Below are 18428 nucleotides of genomic sequence, written 5' to 3'. Positions count from 1 at the left end.
GATGTGAGGCACGTACATGGTCATTCGGGGGCTGTTATTTCAGGACAGTGTAGCCAGTGATTTCTACAGGCAAGGAAAGGTCAGGCTGTGTGAGCAGCAAGCTTTGCATGGGGAACATCAGCAGATCAGGGCAGGAAGCACAGGCACAAGAGACAAGGCAAGTAAGTTTTGTGGTGCCGGCCTGGGAAACCACAATGCCCAGCCTGTTAGCAGATCAAAGGGTAGAAAAAGTGGAGAGAGGGTCAGCAGAAATTTGAACAGACCTATATGATGTATGAAATTAAATCACCTCTGAACCCAAGTGCCAACAGAAAGCCTTCCTTTCCTGGCCTCTCGTTTAGCTGAGGTGGTGAGGAAATACTGTCCTCGTAACAGAGCCACTCCAACAACTCTGAGAAGACATCATGGACAACATCTTGCTCTAGAAAGGACACCAGCAGTTTTATTTTTAAAGATCTGGGGAGGAAACTAGATGTCAAGAGGTAGACAGGCCCTGGCAAAGCAGCTCCTACCTCCTTTTCAGTGGCTTGTTGCTCTTGAGTCCATTTCCTCATTCAGGGGCTTGAAGAAAGGCAGGTAGTGCACCTGGGGAACTGCAGGTAGTGGTGCTTTGGGGTTAGATGAGAAAGGAGGAGTACCTCTCTCAGGTAAGTGGGAAGGTAACCAGTGGCACTTGCTTCTGCTGCATCCCTCCAGAGCCTGTGCTTTCGCATCCGGAAGATGATGGAAGTCTATAAGCCAGACTGGTGCGAGTTACGGGAAGACTGGTCCATATATCTCTTTTCTCCACAAAACAGGTTTGTGCAGTTTTTGTCATGAGAGGGTTGAGAAGATGGGGCAGATTCTGTTGCCGTGCCGGCCATATATACTGAGCTGCATATTAGGTTGCAACTTTAAACTTACCGACTGGGAATGTGTTTTGTGTCCTCCATCTCTGCTTCTGCAGCCAAACGACACTTCTCTTCCTTGATTCTGGAGATTAAAAGAAGGATGAGAATCCTAAATAGCTATTGTGATTTTCTCTCCCTTTGGAGCATCCCATTTTTCTTTTGTGTAATCATAAATATTTATAGCAAAGTAAGGCAGGGAATACTAACATTAACCCAAAAAAGAGAAGGAATGTATTATTAACGACTCCATAATACTGATATTTCTGGTACCAGAACAGTCTCTTCATTTAGTTTTCAGTCCCAGTACCAACTTATCAGCAGTCATATCACACCTTTGAGGGCACAGTTAGAAATCTTCTTGCCTGAACAAAAAAAAGAAATTTGGGATAAATTCTTCCTGCTAAAGGGGTCTTCCTACCCGGAAAAAATGTCCATGTATTCAGCCAACAATATTCTCACCTATGTGCATCACTCCTTGAAAAGAAGGGGGTTTCATTACAGGTCATGAGGGAGAGCTCTTTGCTCCGTGCGACACCTGTGCTAATGGGCACAGGGTCTTTCAGAGTGAATAGAAGTGTGAACCCCATGACAGCCAACCTACCTGCCTCTCTTCAGCTTTCAGCATGTGACCTCTTTGCCCTGGGGTGGTACAAAATGCGGGTTTGGGAGGAAAACAGAAATTCAGCCTCTTCTCTACAAGGCAGGAGAGGAGCACCAAGCCACAGTGGTCAGAAAACCACTCTGGCACTGGGGCAATGGATGAATGTTCAGCTCCTTGCTTTGTGCTTGCTCTGCTCCAGGCTCCCTATGTGACTGTGGACCACCCCAGGATATTGCCATGGCAAGGGACATCAGTGTCAGTGATAGGAAAGTTGCTACGTCAATGCTCAGTTTTGGCCAGAGCTCTCAATTTTCTGTCCTCATAGCCCCTGACCTCACTCTGCCCAAGGCACAGATGCCTACTAGAACTCTCTTACAGGTTTCGCCTCCTGTGCCAAACTGTCATTGCTCACAAGCTCTTCGACTACGTTGTGCTCGCCTTCATCTTCCTGAACTGCATCACCATTGCCCTGGAGAGACCGCAGATTGAACACAGGAGCACGGTGAGCACCGTTTCCTCCCACCTGCTTTTTAGCACAACCTATGACAGAGGTTTGCAAGTGTTCCTGGCACTGATATGACCTCTGGAAGAACCTCAGCATTAAACTCCAGCTCCCGTTCTTCTATTCAAGTGCCCAAGTATTAGTCATTTACATAGTGTGTGCTTCCCCTACAGGGCCTTATAATGGGGCAACCTGCTTTATAATACGGTAAACCTAGTTCCCTCCCTCTTGAAGAGTAAAAAAGTCCCCCAGGCACCTGCTGTTAAGAGATGACTGGCAAAAGGGACAGAGACTGGCAACTAAAAGATAGAAGTAACTTCCATTCTGTAGGAGTGGCACGTCATCGTTCATGTATGCTGCTTTTGAGCTGTCTTGGAGATGGCTCAAGCTGGCGAGTGAAATGGCTTTTTTTTTCATGTCTGCCTTAGCTGAGCCGCAGACTCTACTGCACTTACACACAATCTGGTGGTTGGTGCTCAGCAGCCCTTTGGGAAGGAGTCCCAGGTCAGCGCAGCAGATCAGGACTTAAGGAGCACTGACAGAACAGGGCAGAGAGCACCTTGAAACCAGATTTGCAGGATGCATTGCAAATCCTATCCACTCTGCTCTTGCAGAGCTGTGTAGGATCCTGTCCCAGCTGTGGCACAGGCCTGAGCCAAGGTGCATGAGCTGAAAGCTGCCCAGCACTGACCTTTGCCAAAGGCACCTTGCTTATTTCCCAAACTTTCAGATCAAGAAGTCAAGATACATTTAAGGCCTTTTTCTGTTTTATTTTTCTAGGAGAGAATCTTTCTCACTGTGTCCAACTACATTTTCACAGCAATTTTTGTAGCTGAGATGACACTGAAGGTAAGTTACTGTGGAGATGAGCAGCTCAGAACCTTTTCGTAGTGTCAGGAACAACATGGTTCATGTTTGCTCAGCACCCTTCTGAAAATCTCTCCATCTCTTCAGTGTGCCAGTCCTTCCCCCTACCTTGGTAAAGGCAGATACTGCCTGGGATTGAGTCCTCTTTTGTCAACCATGGATGTTTATCCTGGGCTTTAAATCCAAAGGAATCTTAGTATCTGGGAGAAATAGCTGGCCTCCAGGTATGGATTTTATAATGATATCAAATGTCCATTCCCTTCCTCCTGGAGCAAGAATGGAGGAAATAACAACAATATGAATAACATGCTTTTAGTTGAGATAATTATGTAATAGGTGTTATAAAGTACTTTATAACAATGGGGAAATCTTGTTATTCCCTTCTTGTGATTGGGAGAGTCCCAAAACTGGGTAAAGACAGTCTCAAAACTGGGTGCCTAAGCTTAAACCCCCTAAAATTCACACCTAAATTATGGCCATGGTTTGCAGGGTGTTCAGCTCTGCCCAAGGCCAACAATGTCTGTAAGCACCTACTGGTGTTGAGAGCTGCTGAGAATCAAATCTCACCCCCTTAGGAGCCAGTGTATGGGTTTTGGTGCCTGATTTTACCTCCCAGGTGATCTCTGGACTGGGAGACTTGCCCCAGGTCTGTGATATGGCAAGGGAAGGTTTCCTGGGGGTTCTCTGAAGTGTCCTGTTTCCAGGGAGGCAGAGGAAAGGTGAGAAAATACCATTGCCCTGTTACGTTCTGGAGTTATGTGCCACCACTTTCCCCAAAGACCTTTTCCCTCATAGTCTTCCAGCCAAAAGGAAAAGATGATGAGATGACACTCCAGTGTCACACAGAATTGATAACTGTTCCATATCCTGCCCCTCTCTCCACAGCTGCCCTCTACTAGGCAACATGGAGGGGAGCTGTTTAACCCCTCCTCCTCTCCCTTCTCTTGCAGGTGGTCTCTCTAGGCTTGTATTTTGGGGATCAGGCTTATCTCCGAAGCAGCTGGAACATCTTGGATGGCTTCTTGGTCTTCGTGTCTCTCATTGACATTGTGGTCTCGGTGGCCTCTGCTGGCGGTGCCAAAATCCTGGGGGTGCTGCGAGTCCTTCGGCTGCTGCGCACCTTACGTCCTCTCCGGTCAGAGCCCCGCCGAGCCCTGCTTGGCCCCCTCTTCCCACCAGGCCACCCCCAGGAAGGGTCCCAGAGTCAGATCCCACTGTGCCAGGCAAAGTGTGACAAGCCACGAGCCACAGCAGGGCTCCCCTTAGCCATACATCTCCATATCTCGTCAGACAACCAACCCATGGGAGAGAAGAGGCTTTTTGATTGCAGGAAAGTGATTCCCACTGATGGGTCACTGCGCAGGGAGAGTGGGGGTCTGTTGCTGCTGAAAGTGCTTAGCTTAGGCCAAACATTCCTGCCCGGTCCCTTTATCACCCCTCCCCTTCCATCCCTTCCAGAGTCATCAGCCGAGCCCCTGGCCTGAAGCTGGTGGTGGAGACGCTCATTTCTTCCCTCAAGCCTATAGGAAACATCGTCCTCATCTGCTGCGCTTTCTTCATCATCTTTGGCATCCTGGGTGTGCAGGTAGGGTAGTTACTGCCTGTCAAACAGTCCCCGTGCCCTCACCCCTACCATGGACATCTGTACCCCCAGGTACAGGGGACACAGCAGAGCAGGAGGGACAGGCAAGCCAGGAAACTTTCTGCAGTTGTCCTCTTCCATGAACTGTCTCCCACCATGATGTCCCTGCAGCCTTTGGCAAAGACAGCCACGTGCTCAGCGAGTGCAGGTGTCGCTGGATGTGCAAGACAGGAGTTAACGCTCACGCCTGGCGGGAGCTGGATCAGGGTTTGGGTCAGTGTTACAGGGAGAGCTCAGGGCTGGCATAGCACAGGACTGGCTGGCCACGTCCATGCCACGCTGCAAGAGCAAGCAGCTCAGCGCCTGCTTGCACGAGCCCTGCCTCCAGTCAGCTCCATTTCTCCCCCTCACTCTGAGCCCTAAATCCACCCACAACCTTCTTTTATTTTTTTATTTAATCCTCTTTATTTTTGGCTGTTGCATTGCAGAGGAGCAAGGGTGTGGGCGTTACTTCCATCTCAGGGAGTGCGCTATACTTAGTCTGCTCTGATGCATCTGTACAAATGCACAATCCAGTATCTTCCATATGGGGAAAGGAGCCCTGGGCAGAAGAGCCACAGCAGTGCAGTGCAGCTTTGTGGAAAAAAAAAAAAAAAAAGCAACATCTGAGAAGCAGGGGATGTTTTTTCTAGTTCTTTACCCTCAGATGAGATCTTCTTTTCCCATCAGCTCTCTCAGTAACTAGGAAGCAAGCAGGGTAGATTACTTTTGGGGACTGAATAGAAGAGTTTTTTCCTTTTAGGTTGGTGGCTCTAATTGTGTGCCGAAAGGCTGCCCTAATAGCTGTCAGATGGTGAGGGCTTACGGTCCCTGCTGGCCTGGGGCAGTGGAGGAGGCTGAAAAGCCAGGTGCAGGTTTATTAGGATGGCCTTGGCTCCTTAGCAATGTGTGAGTCTGTGACATAAAGTGGTCCTCCCTTTCTGTCCTGCTGCGCCTGGCTTGCAGTCCTGCAGCCCACCCACCATCTCAGGAGCTTCTGAACATCCCAGGGAGCATGGGGGACCCTGAGGGTAAAGGGGCTGATAGAGTCACTCCCCTCCTGCAGCTCTTCAAGGGCAAGTTCTACCACTGCCTGGGGGTTGACATCAGGAACATCACCAACCGGTCCGACTGCGTGGCGGCCAACTACAAATGGGTGCACCACAAGTATAACTTTGACAACCTGGGACAGGTGAGTGTGCCTGCAGCCTCTGTATCTGATGTTAAACCAGCTCAGGGCTTGTCTCCTCCTGTAAGTACCCTTCCCCGTGGCACAGATGCAATGCCTGGGAAGCCTGATCCCTGGGCCAGGTGGAGCGGTTATTTGGCATGGGTATCCATGCAGAAGCTGTGTCACTTGTGAGTTGGTATCAGCATGATGCTTACAGGTAGAGGGGGAAAGAAAAGTGGTGGCAGCAGAGAGCTTGATTTACTTTTTCCTCCTGCTATGAAACAGATGTTTTTCACAACCTCTCTCCTCTGGTGGGTCTGGATGCACATGGCTTCCTGTTCTACCTCCCTCTCCTCCGCGGGGGAAGGAGCAGGTTTTGATGTGCAGAGACACAGGCAGGAAGAGTATTTCAATGTTGTGTGTGTTAGAGCGTAAACCTATGATTTTTTCCCAGCCTGCCAGATGCACCTGCTCCACATCTGCTTTGCTTTGTGTGTTGCAGGCTCTGATGTCCCTCTTTGTTCTGGCTTCCAAGGATGGCTGGGTCAATATTATGTATAATGGACTAGATGCTGTGGCTGTTGACCAGCAGGTACAAAGACTTTTTTGTGAAACGACCTTTTTGAGTTTCCTTGGCTAGTAAAGTGCTCTAACATCCTGCTTCACACACTTCCTTCAAACCAGGAGTACCTTGTATGCCCCTTATGAATCCTTGGCTCACCTAGTTGCAAGGGGTCAGAGTCATGCCTGGTCCATGCGGGGAGTTGCAGCTGTGGCCATGCAGTGGGTGTCTGTAGTAATTCTCACCCTTTACTCGGTTTGGATCACACGGCAGGTTTTTATCTATTTGTAATGATGGAGCAACAACGCCATGTGCCTTTCTGGGCAGGCTGGCTCCCTCCTGGCCCACAGATGGTGATTTTAATACCCTGTAAAGCAGGGACTGTTGGGCTGCTGCCCACTGCATCCCTGTTCCTCCACTGCAAAGGCAATGACCTTGATAGTGTTCTGGTGTTGCTGTCTGCCATGGGCTGCAGTATGACAAATCTCAGCCTCAAGGATGATGCTCCAGTTACCTCTGAACCTCTGCACAAGATGCACCACTGTTGGCTTTGTGGGCTCTTTGTCAGGAGACCCAGTCAAAGCCAGGGCCTCCTTTCTGTCTGAGCCTGAATCACATTTCTATTCCGGTCTCGTTGCCTTTTTTGTGGCGTGTGGATGTGATCTCTGCTTGCCTGCCAGCCAAAGGTGTTCCCGGTGCCTGGACCACCCATTGTGGTGGGGCACAGGGGTTGTGCCTGAATTGTGGGTGACTGTGCAGGTGAGACGTGGCCCTTGACTACCAGCCTCTCCATCAGTCACCAGCTGATGCCAAAATCCAGTCAGCCAATCACAAACTGCCTTGCCTGTAACCTCAGCTCTCCCCAGCCCACTCCCCTGATTTCCATAACCCCTCCCCACCTCCCCAGCAGCCAACCACCATGGCGTGTCCCACCCCATCATTTCCATGCCACTGCCCATCCAACTGATTGACCGCCTCTGTTCTCCCCACTCCTCCAGCCAGTGACCAACAACAACCCCTGGATGCTCCTCTACTTCATCTCCTTCCTTCTCATCGTCAGCTTCTTTGTGCTCAACATGTTCGTGGGAGTGGTGGTGGAGAACTTCCACAAATGTCGGCAGCACCAGGAGGCTGAGGAGGCACGCCGGCGGGAGGAGAAGCGCCTGCGTCGCCTGGAGAAGAAGCGAAGGAGTAAGGCACAGCCTAAGTGTTTGGTCGGTTCGTAGGCCAAGGTTTTCTGAGGAAAACCTCCTCCTCTTCTTTTTCTTTCCCAATGGACTCGTCTCCAAAACGCATTGCTTATGACCGCGCTCTCAGCCTTCCTCCCTGCGCCACTGCTGTGTCGCTACACACGTCACCGGGGCAGTCTAGGGAAGAGGGGTGGCTGACAAGGTCTGCTGGGACTCTGGGGAAACTGCTGGGGTTTTAGATACTCGGGAGATAACATGCACCAAAAATACCCCTGTGCATTGGCTACTGTGCGCTGTTGACATAGGACACGCGCGTGTTGGTACACCTCCTGGGCTTGGGATAGTCCCACCTGAGCTTCCTGTAACCCAACTGATGTTTGGGGAAAGACCTGGACAGACCATCCTTTGTGTTTAAATCCAAATTTAAAGATGAGGGAGGGGGAAAAAAAAGAGGAAGACCCCTGTGTTTTGTTCCTGGCTCTTTCCATCAGTGTTGCAATGTCACTCTTTGGGGCCCCAGACTCTCTGGGGTGAAGCAAGACGTCTTCCTGGTGTTTCTGTCCTCTCTTTTATTACTTTTAGATAAAATTTGCAAAAGCATACTCGGCCCTGGAAATCATCCCTGATACCCCAGACTGATGATTTTCTTCCATTTACAGCCTGTGGGCATGCTTTCCTTTCCTCTGCTCCAGTTTTTCCCTCTCTCCTGTGACACCCTGGGGCCTCTCCTGGAACCATCTGGTCCCTTTTATCATTTGTGATCTTAATTTGTCGAGGCATGAAATGCTGATTTAGCACCATTCCCACAAACATAGACTAACAGATTTTCTTTCTAGCATTCCTTTCCTTGTCTTTTTTCTACTCATTTTTTCCCCCACTTCTACTTCCTTCTTTTTTTTGCATTTTTCCCTCCTTCCTATGTCCCCTTTTACCTATCCTTTTCTGTTCTTTCTCTCTCCCACCATCATTCCCTTTTCTTTCAACACCTATCACCACTTTTATGCCTGCTCCCTCCTCAGTGTTTCTTACCCATTTCTCTCTTTCTTCCAATTTCTTCCTAATTCTGCCCATCTCCCTCTTTCCACTGAAGAGGCGCAGCGTTTGCCGTACTATGCTACCTACTGCCCCATACGCCTCCTTATTCATTCGGTCTGCACCAGCCACTATCTGGACATCTTCATCACTTTCATCATCTGCCTCAACGTGGTTACTATGTCCTTGGAGCACTACAACCAACCTGTGGTGAGTGAGATCATGGAGATAAGCCCTGCCTCTAGTCATTATGTTATTTTACTACAGCTCTCTGATGACCACTGCCCACCCGGATAAGTAGGACACTTGAGTGTCTCTAAAAAGTACTGTTAAAGTGTTGCAAGTGTTAATGGAGTATGCAAAGTTATGTGAAGAGTTTCATGTATATCCAGAAAGGTAGTGGATATACAAGTGGATAACACTTGTTATCCATAAATAGAGATAAGGTATCCAAGCAAGAGTCAGGCCCCTAAAAAGCACAGTGCAATTAAGACTCTGTGCTTTATATTACTATGTGCGTATGTGGGTCGCGCAGGTTTAGCTGCCTGGTCTGCTTTTTTGTGTTCCCCTGGATCCTTAACAGGAGGAGTGGTGGAAACAGCAGTGTCCTGAGAGCTTCAGCCTTTGCATCAGAGTTCCAAATCTCAGTTCAATTCTCCTTCCATATGGCCTGAGTTGAGAGAACTAGAGTGGCTGGTTGTGTGTCATGGGATGAGATATCTTTACTGAGCCACTCTTTGTTGCATAAGAGAAGCTGCAGGGGCAAAGCGCTGAGCAGAGCCTCTCTCAGCTGCAGGGGCCGATTCCCAGAAAAGGACCTTGACGGCCAAATGAGTTTTATACTTCGATTGGAGAAGGCCAGATACTTCTCAGTGTTCCTGGTAAAGCTCTAGATGCCTCTGATAGAAAAAACGTATGTTGCATGTATCAAAGGAGCTTTCTGCCTCCACATGTAGACAAAGCATTCATCGTGACACTTGCACAGTGACATTTTAGTTTTCTCTTCAGGAGACCCTTCGTTGAGGTGACAGCTCTGGTGCCTGAGCAGATGCTGCCCAAGGCAGCTCAGGCTTTGATCAGGAACTGAATCTGTCTGTCCTCGTTCAAATCCACTGCCAGTCTCCTCTGTTTCTCACCCCTATTGCCCAGCTGTCCAGCTTTTATCTTGCCCTTGATGGCACCCAGTTTAACTCTGCAGGAACTCTCGACCTTTATCTGTTGTCATCCTCATGTCAGGCCTTTATTGCTGAACAAGTCACTCCTCTTCCTTCCTCCTCAGCTCCTTCCCCTAGAATGCAGGTCCAGCCATGCCAGCCTGCTGTCAGGCTCTGCTAAAGAAGCTTGCCAAAGTGCTTTGAACCCTTCCAGTATAAAGTGCCACCAAATGGTGGCATGACATGTGCCTGCCCCAGACCAAGGCACAGACGACTTTCCTCCCATCAGAGATAATGTGTCCACAACTAGAGTAACCTCCGTGCCTCACTTCTGGTTGATAGCTATGTCACTGCCATTAATGTGGTGGCATCCAGGTGGCGTGGGGCTACTGGCAGAGGAGGAGGCTGATGGTACTTGGTGGATTATCCTCACAACAGCTGCATCCTCCCTGTTATACTGAGCAGTACAGGAGAAAGGAGCAATAACTGATGCTGAGAACAGCATGAGGCAGAGGGCTAGTTAATGATTGCCCTTAGTAGGTAGCCTCCACATTCAAGTAGGTAGGAGGCATGGAGTAGCTTTCCCACCTGATGAATTACTGGCACTCAGGACAGTTCCCCCCACAGGTTATGTGCTTCATGTTGCTTTTGCCTCAATTCTTTACCTTTTCTTTCTTCTGGCAGTCCTTGGAGACCGCCCTCAAGTACTGCAACTACCTGTTCACCACTGTCTTTGTGTTGGAAGCAGTCCTCAAACTGGTGGCGTTTGGCCTGCGGCGATTCTTCAAAGACAGGTAAGCAGAGAGTTATGTCAAGCGTGGCCGTGGAACAACTGTGTTTGGGGTGGAGAGTTTGAGAATGGATCCTTATCTGGAGTGTGAGGTGATATCAGAGTGCCCCGACTGCCTCCCAGCTCTGCACAGCATGGACCTAGCCTCAGCCCACACAAGCTGCAATGCCTAGGCAGTAGTAAGAGTTGTCCAAAAACTGCCTCTTGGTTGGCATCTGCTGGTTAGGCTAGAAAGGAAAGGAGGTGGGGTTAGAGAGCGCCATTTTTTTCCTGCCCTTGAGGCAAACTGGGAGCATGCTGAAGCAGAACGTATATAACGAAGCTGATTCGAGGTAGCAAGGCCGTAAAAAGCTGAGCCCATTAGTCAAAGCATAGCACCATAGTAACACAGCTCCATGCTTTCAGATCAGGCTGGCTTGCCTCTGGCTGCTCAGGGTGTGTGCAAAGTGAATCTCTGTTTGTCTGCAAAAGCCCATATAGGCTGACTCAGAGTGGAGCCTTGAATTCATACATAAAAAAATATTTAGGTAAAAGTGGAGACAATTCACCTTCTTTTTTAGGGAAATGGAAAAACTCCATCTTCCTTTATTCTCTTCAATTTTTCTTCTTAAGGTGGAACCAGCTAGATCTGGCCATTGTGCTGCTGTCTGTCATGGGCATCACATTGGAAGAGATTGAAATCAATGCTGCTCTCCCAATTAACCCCACTATCATCCGGATCATGAGGGTGCTGCGCATTGCCCGGGGTGAGAGAGACACAGGCCAGAGGCAGGGGTATAGGTAGCCATGAAGTGGGACTTGATGCCACGACTGCACAGTGGCTGTAGAGTCATGGGCTCCCCCTGTCCCTAGCCCTGGGAGGGAAGCAGGGGATGTGACGGAGGACATCCGAGAGGCTAAGGCTTTCCTTGTTATTCTTTTATGGGGCAAGTATGACAGTGGTGTTTGGAGAGGGGGCCACCAAGCAGGTTGAAGTTTACACAGGGAGAGGGGACTGAATCTTCCTGGTGATGGCCAAGATGTGCTAAGCTGCCTTAACAGATGGTGGCTGGAGGAAGAGAAAGTGACGGAATGAAAAATCAGAGCAGAGGGAGAATTGTGATACACAGTGCTGGGAGAAAGAGGGCTCTTGGCTAAACTGTCTAAGTGAAGCAGAAGAAGCACAATAGGCATGGGTGGCAGAAACAGAGTATTAAGGAAATGCACTAGAGGAGAAGGAACCATTGGGGTTGTACAGTCAAAAGAAGTGGGCAAAGGGAGAAGGAGGCCAAGGGAGACAGTACAGTTTTTTCTAGGGCAAAGTGAGACAGGACATCTGTCTTGTGCTACTGCCATTAGTAAGTCACACAAAGGATGGACCTTCTGAGCTCAGTTTGAGTGACACTTCTCTTGTGCTTGTTGTGGCAGTTCTGAAGCTACTGAAGATGGCCACAGGAATGCGAGCACTGCTGGATACGGTCGTTCAAGCCCTGCCACAGGTAAAACAGGCCAGCTGCCCCAAAGACTCTCCTTTTATCGTAGACTCATAGAATAGTTTGGGCTGGAAGGGACCTTTAAAGGTCATCTAGTCCAACCCTCCTGCCATGCACCCTTTTCCAAAGGGTTGATTCTTGTGGAGTCTCAGAGGTGGTGTCTACTGTGTTGTGCAGGCAACTGCCTGAAGGTGATGTTCAAGTTTTCTTGTCAATCATGGGGGTACAGCTCACCTCATGTCTCTGTTCTCCAGTGGGTGAATGAAATAAGGCTTGATTCCTGGACAAGGGCAGATTTCTTCCCATCATGTCTAGCCAGTGTCTACCACTAGAGTGACTGGCAGACATTTCAGGAGGAAAGGAGGTCTTTGCAGCTCTGCCCCTCTCAGTCTTCCCCACATGTGCCCCCTTTTCCCCTCCTCTCTTTCATTTGCACTCCTTTCACTCCTTTTCTTAGCCAGTGCCTCCCCCTTCCTACTTTCTTTTCTTCCTTTCTCCTGGATCCTTTTGTGTTTCTGAGCCTTTCATGTATGAGCAGCAGTGACGCGCTCTGTTGTGGCTCACGCAGCCGGCAGTTAAGTGTCTACTGCAAGACAGCGAGACAGAAGGATTTCATGAGCTGTGAGCGGCAGCTGTTCCCGAATGAGATGCTGACACGGTGCTTTACACAGGCTTCAAGCCCACTCTGAGGATCCTCCGTGATGGATGAGCAGCCAGAGAGACTGGTCCCCTTCTTTTGGATCCTCCTGAGAGAATAGTTAAGCAAGGAGTAATGGCACCAAGTGGCTCTACTGATCATACATCAGACCATTCCCCTGGCAGGCCCTGAGCAGGCAGCTATCTTGCATGATATCAAAATGCATGGGCATTTTTCAGTCGATTTATCAGCTAATGTGCCAGTCTCAGTGAGCAACGCGGAGCTGAGAATCAGTCTGAAAGCAGCATAAGTAGTTACCCAAGGAGTTTACTTCTGATGTTGGTGACAATAAACGCCAATCTGAATTAGAAGAATCTCCTGCACAAAAAACAGTGTGATCTTTCCTGGATCCTGTGCTGTCTGATCTCTCATGCTTTTCATTATACAATAATAATTTGTATTTTTGTCTAATAATAATATATAATTCTTATATAAGATATATAATAATATCATAATCCAGGATAGCTGCGGGCTGAGATACAATGGACAATGGAAAGAACAGGAGATTAAGGGTGTTCTTACAGCAGGCAGCTTTGGGTCAGTAACGTTTATTAGTTCTGGCTCTGCTGCCCCAGGCTGGCTCAGTGCAGCTTCTTTGCACCTTGCTCTTTTCCATTGCAGGAGCTACAACAGCTGATTTGTTCAGGTTAGGATCTGGAACGGAGCAGGTCTCCAGATCCGGCATCTGAATGTCTGTGGCATGTTTATTCTGCAACCCAGATAAATGCAACACACACATACTAAGAGCTGGCTGAAGTAGTATCCAGAAGTCCTCAGTTAAGAGGACCCTGCAGTATATTTGCACTTAAATGATGACACTCAACTTCTACTCCCAAAATATGAGGAATAAATAGGAGAGGAGGAAATGTTCATATCCCTGTCATGTAGGTGGAGAAACTGAGTCATCAGGCAGTGTTTTGCTCAGGATAGCAAAAGGCACAGCTGGGACCTCAGTTTAAGTCTCTGAGCCCTGCTGTCTGGCCCTAACCACAAACCACAAGCATAGTCTTTCATACTTTATAAATTCTGGCTTTTCTCTCTCACATTCACCTACAGGTCCTTTGCTAACCAAGATGATAGGTCATGTCTTTTCGAGTTCGTTAATATCTGCCACAAAACCGTCACAAGCAGATGTGTAGAGATCTGGCCTCTAGGTATTCCCTGGAAGGTAACACCAAGTAGTGCTTAATCCTTGCAGCATCAAAGCCTATGGCCAATCCACTTCCTATTGATCTGCTTTTGCTTCCTTCTATAACAGGTTGGCTTCACTTAATAAAGTTATATAACAGAGGGATCAAAAATCATTCCATAGTTAAAGTTGTGTAAAAATTTGCACTTAAAGCAGGGCTAAAATCTCCCCATCTCACTGTTAAAAGATTGAATTCAGACTCCATATTTTATACACTGAGTGTTCAGGGGACAATTGAATTATCTGTAACATTATTCTCCAAGATTTATTGGCTTTGCCAAAAGAAGCAGTTTAAAATAAGCTGTCATTTCCCTTGAGCTTTTTCCTCCTCTCGACCTTTCTCTTTATGTTCCTAGAGCACAGACTCACATCAGGGAATTTGGCTTGCTAATGGCAAATAGGGCATCTCCAGTTGTCCTGTTTCAATTCCCTTCCTGTCTTTGTTATACTGCAACAATTCTTACTAGCAAATAGAGCTTTAATTTTAAAGAGCCCATTGGAAATTTAGCCCTTAGCTAAGTTTTATTAACTTCTTTTTCTTAATGCCCTGCAGTCACAGACCCAAGGGGTGTGTGTTCAGAGCATTTACTATGATGTCCAATTTAGTCACCAGAAGTAACTCCTTCCACTGAGTATGTAGGGAGCCAGGATTTGGCAGCCCAGGGGAGTGGGTGGACTGAATCATTCATTTCTCTTCTGAAGTTGGATGGCACAGCAGTTGCATGACTAAATTAGACTCCTGAAGTGGATGATCCTAACAAAGACCCAGTGACCACACGCATTCAGACCAGACACTGTTGAGTTTTTCAAAACCACCCATATACCAGTTAGGTCCTTCATTTTTCCCCACTTTCTCTCATTCAACCAACAGTGCGCTAACCATAGCTGGCGTTTTCTGTTACTGTTCAGCCTACCTCTTCCAAAACCCCCTCCTGCTCCTCACATATAACCCAGCTACTCCACATGCTGGGAGGCAGGAGATTCAGAGGCAAGCAGTGATTTGAGGGAGTGAGGACTTGGGGGCAGTGCCCATGTTGCTGGTGGCACTGCTGTCTTTGTGCACCATGGACCAGCAATCCTTGCATTGGGAGGTTTCCAAACAGCAGCTGCTGGAGTCCTAGAAATCAGGCTTTGACCTATTATTCACAAGATGCAAAGGAAGCTCTGCTTCCTCTCTTGGCTCCTTCATAGTCTTCTCTCCTCTCTTCTCCTCCTCCTCCTCTCCACACATTTCAAGAGGGCCTCTTTACCCTTCTTCCTTCCCACCTGCCTACTCCCTCCACAAGCCCTGCTGTAACCTCCACATGTGGCTGGTGCTTGGCCTCACCATGCTCTGCCTGATTCACGGCAGGAGCTGGTGTACCTGTGTCCCTGTCTTTTTGGAGCATTGCTATTGTGCTCTTCACATGAGCATAGTTTCAAGGGACTTGGGCAGTTTGGTGGGGCAGGTAGCACTGCAGCACATGTTTCTAGGCTGTAATCCATAGCTTGTCATTCACCCAGCCAAACTGGCTTCACCTTCTGCACCCCTACTCCCATGTGCTTGTCCTCACCCAGCCCAGAAACTGCACACTTCTATCAGCCCTGGCCAGAGCTTGTGCTGGAGTGGAAGCAACTGGGAAAAGAGCATCCTTCAAGTCCAGTTGCAACTGGTGCCATCACTGGTGATTTCCCAAGCGTTGAGCAATTGTTTGATTGCATTTGTACACTGGGAATTTGCTGCTGTTCTCTTCAGGCTTTGAAAAACAGAAACACTTGCCTGTACGGATGAAATAGGCTTTGGGGTAGGCTGACCATGTCATTTGCTTTCAGGTGGGAAACCTTGGACTGCTTTTCATGCTCCTTTTTTTCATCTACGCTGCTCTAGGAGTCGAGCTCTTTGGAAAACTGGGTGAGTCTTAAGCAGATCATGCTCCAGTGTGAGCTACAGACCTGCTGGGAAGCTGAGGTTTCTCCAAATTGGTACTCATTCAATAAAGAGGCTGAATTACTTGGTGGCCTTTATTCTCCCTTGTGCGTAATTGGTAGAAGAGGAATTTCCCTCTAAATTGTCGTTGTTATTGTCCTAACAAAATAAAAATATTGTCTGATTCCTCTTTCATTCTTAAACTTTTGTTTTTCTGCACTGCCTACCATGATGTTACCTTCAAGATTGCAGGAAAAACTCAGGGAAACCTTACTTATGTCTCTTGCCATAGAATATTGATCAAGAAGAAAGGCAGCACAATGACACGTTGGGAGGATCTCCCTGAGCAACTGAGTTATGCTGCCTCATATCCCAGAGCTGAGCTATCAGGGATTTTTCTATATTGCTGGGCAACAGCCAATTGTTGGGCAGGGTGCTGAGGCCATTACCTGAGGTCTCCAGGCTGTTAAAAGACTGAAGTTCCCTTCCCCAGTTGCTGCTGTGGACCTCAGGGCCAGCAGTGTGTCCTCTGCTGATAGCTACCATCCCCTTCCTTTCAGTATGCAACGACGAGAACCCCTGTGAGGGCATGAGCCGTCACGCCACCTTTGAGAACTTTGGGATGGCCTTCCTCACGCTCTTCCAGGTGTCCACGGGAGACAACTGGAATGGGATCATGAAGGTAACTGGGCCTCAGGGACATGGGTGTCCTTGTTGTGGGGAAGGAGAAATTCTGGTGTGTGCTCTGTTCAGCAGTGCTTGGGCTAGAAAAGGGAAGGAGTGCAGGAGCTGAGTTGCTAGATAAGGTCCCTGCTTGGGCCAGAATCTCCCTCCCCATGACAGTAACTCAGGCCTTGGTTTCTTCTAGTCCTGTAGTCATCTAAATTGTCCTTGGGAGGAACAAGACGACTATCCAGACTAAGAGGGAATATCCACTGTCATAAGACCTGTTATCAAAGCTGAATGTAGAACTAGCAGGGCAATCAAAACTAAATACTTCCTTCAAAGGACAGGGAGAGAGGAAAGTTCTTCGAACACATATAGTGCTTTTGAGTCTGAATGTGAGAAGGCAGTACCAGACTGCTCAGTTTTGTCTTGCTCACATATGTGTGGGTAAAGTGGCAGCAATGTGTGATGGTCTGGAAGTAGTTTGCTTTCTACACCTTTGGACATACTTTCTCTGAAGCAGAGAGCACGTGATCAGATAGAGTCCTTCATTCTTTGAGGACCTCATCATCCTAGAGGGTATGGGGTGATAGAAATTTTTGCCCTGTTCTTTCTGTTGGCATCAGTGTTTTTTGACAGAAAGAGCAGCTAAGCTTTTATTCTTACTTTAGTCCTTCCTTCCTTCCTTCCTTCCTTCCTTCCATCATTCCCTCTCAAACCCAACTTCCCCTCAAGGATACCTTGCGTGACTGCAGCCATGATGACCGGAGCTGCCTCAGCAACCTGCAGTTCATCTCTCCACTGTACTTTGTCAGCTTTGTGCTCACAGCCCAGTTTGTCCTCATCAATGTGGTGGTAGCTGTGCTTATGAAACATCTCGACGACAGCAACAAGGAGGCCCAGGAGGATGCAGAGATGGATGCTGAGATTGAGCTGGAAATTGCGCATGGGCTGTGCTCTCGCAAGTCAGGCTCCCCGAATTCAGGACAGGGAAAAGGAGCAGTAACAGGAGGAGGTGGTGGGAGAACAGATCCTGAAGGACGTCTGTGCATGAGATGTTACTCTCCAGCACAGGTGAGTACCACCTTTGAGCTTACCAACCAAACTGCAGCAAGTAGCTGTGGGTAGAAGATGAGCAGCCTAGATGATAAGCGGTCTTAGCTGTAGCAGATAGACTCTTCCACCTCAGGGTGACAGGTTTGCTTTCAGTGACAGACTTTTGAGTTGCTAGCATCATGTGAGGACAAGGCTGTGATAGCAGTGGGTCCTGTTCATTGTCATCACGGTGTAGGAACCTGAGGTCAAGCAGAGGAGGGATGGAGCAGATCAGCTAAAAGTGTGCTAGGAGCAAATTTGAGAGGGGAGCTCAGGAGAACAGAGCAGGAGAAATGGCAGATCAAGTGTGAGGCACTCCAGCAGAGCTGGAAGGGAGACATGAGCAGTGCCATGGTGCACTGACAGTGAGTGAAGACAGTCCCTCCTTTTTTCTTTTTTTTTTTTAAATTAAATTCTGGCATCTTTACACACCCTAAGGAGGAAATGTTCCTCCAGTGACCCTGTGCAGGTACCTGCAGAACAAGGTGCTGCTCCATATGAGTCAGGGTGGAGAACCCAGCCCCAAATTCACATGAAACTTTAAAGCAAAAAACTCAGAATTCTTAAAATGATCTCTCCCATCCTCCCCCCTTTCTTGTCCCCTAGGAGAACTTATGGCTGGACAGTGTCTCTTTAATTATTAAGGACTCCTTCGACGGGGAGTTAATGATCATCGATAACCTATCGGGCTCCGTCTTCCATCATTACTCCTCGCCGGCCATGTGCGAGAAGTGTAACCATGACAAGCAAGAGGTAACCTGCGTACGAGGATGCGTGAGGGGACTCTCTCCCCCAAGACCTGCACACCCACATGCCTGCAGGTTGTCCTGGCTGTAGATTGTGTAGACAGAGAGCTTGTTGACCTGTGTTTGTCATCTGTCATGAATTGCTGATACTGCCTTTAGTACAGGCCTGCCCTCCTTAGCCATAGGGGGATGTTTGAAATGGTGGAAAGGTGAGATGTGCCAGGACACAGGTCAGGATGGACTGAATGAGCTGTAGAGAAATGACTACGAAGGCATC

At 48.4% G+C, this 18428-nt stretch overlaps 1 protein-coding gene across 2 annotated transcripts in view; it reads left to right on the top strand.

Moving 5' to 3' along the window:
* Positions 1 to 18428, top strand: part of CACNA1I (calcium voltage-gated channel subunit alpha1 I) — a 166496-nt gene that overhangs the window by 139871 nt on the left and 8197 nt on the right. Inside the window, exons 17-32 of one of the 2 annotated variants that reach the window (XM_086610187.1) lie at positions 697 to 797; positions 1870 to 1993; positions 2774 to 2842; positions 3811 to 3995; positions 4319 to 4445; positions 5548 to 5673; positions 6155 to 6244; positions 7213 to 7405; positions 8495 to 8646; positions 10275 to 10384; positions 10993 to 11126; positions 11788 to 11858; positions 15551 to 15629; positions 16205 to 16326; positions 17046 to 17384; positions 18012 to 18158. In XM_086610187.1, the coding sequence (XP_086466313.1) occupies positions 697 to 797; positions 1870 to 1993; positions 2774 to 2842; positions 3811 to 3995; positions 4319 to 4445; positions 5548 to 5673; positions 6155 to 6244; positions 7213 to 7405; positions 8495 to 8646; positions 10275 to 10384; positions 10993 to 11126; positions 11788 to 11858; positions 15551 to 15629; positions 16205 to 16326; positions 17046 to 17384; positions 18012 to 18158 (2169 nt within the window). Of the gene's footprint in view, positions 1 to 696; positions 798 to 1869; positions 1994 to 2773; positions 2843 to 3810; positions 3996 to 4318; positions 4446 to 5547; positions 5674 to 6154; positions 6245 to 7212; positions 7433 to 8494; positions 8647 to 10274; positions 10385 to 10992; positions 11127 to 11787; positions 11859 to 15550; positions 15630 to 16204; positions 16327 to 17045; positions 17385 to 18011; positions 18159 to 18428 lie in introns of both variants that reach the window. The other variant, XM_086610188.1, reaches the window with a different exon arrangement.

Source organism: Tauraco erythrolophus, chromosome 4, assembly GCF_009769465.1.
Source record: "Tauraco erythrolophus isolate bTauEry1 chromosome 4, bTauEry1.pri, whole genome shotgun sequence".
NCBI classification, from domain to species: domain Eukaryota; kingdom Metazoa; phylum Chordata; class Aves; order Musophagiformes; family Musophagidae; genus Tauraco; species Tauraco erythrolophus.
The sequence above is the reverse complement of the archived record's forward strand: the minus strand, read 5'-3'. Positions and strand labels throughout refer to the sequence as shown.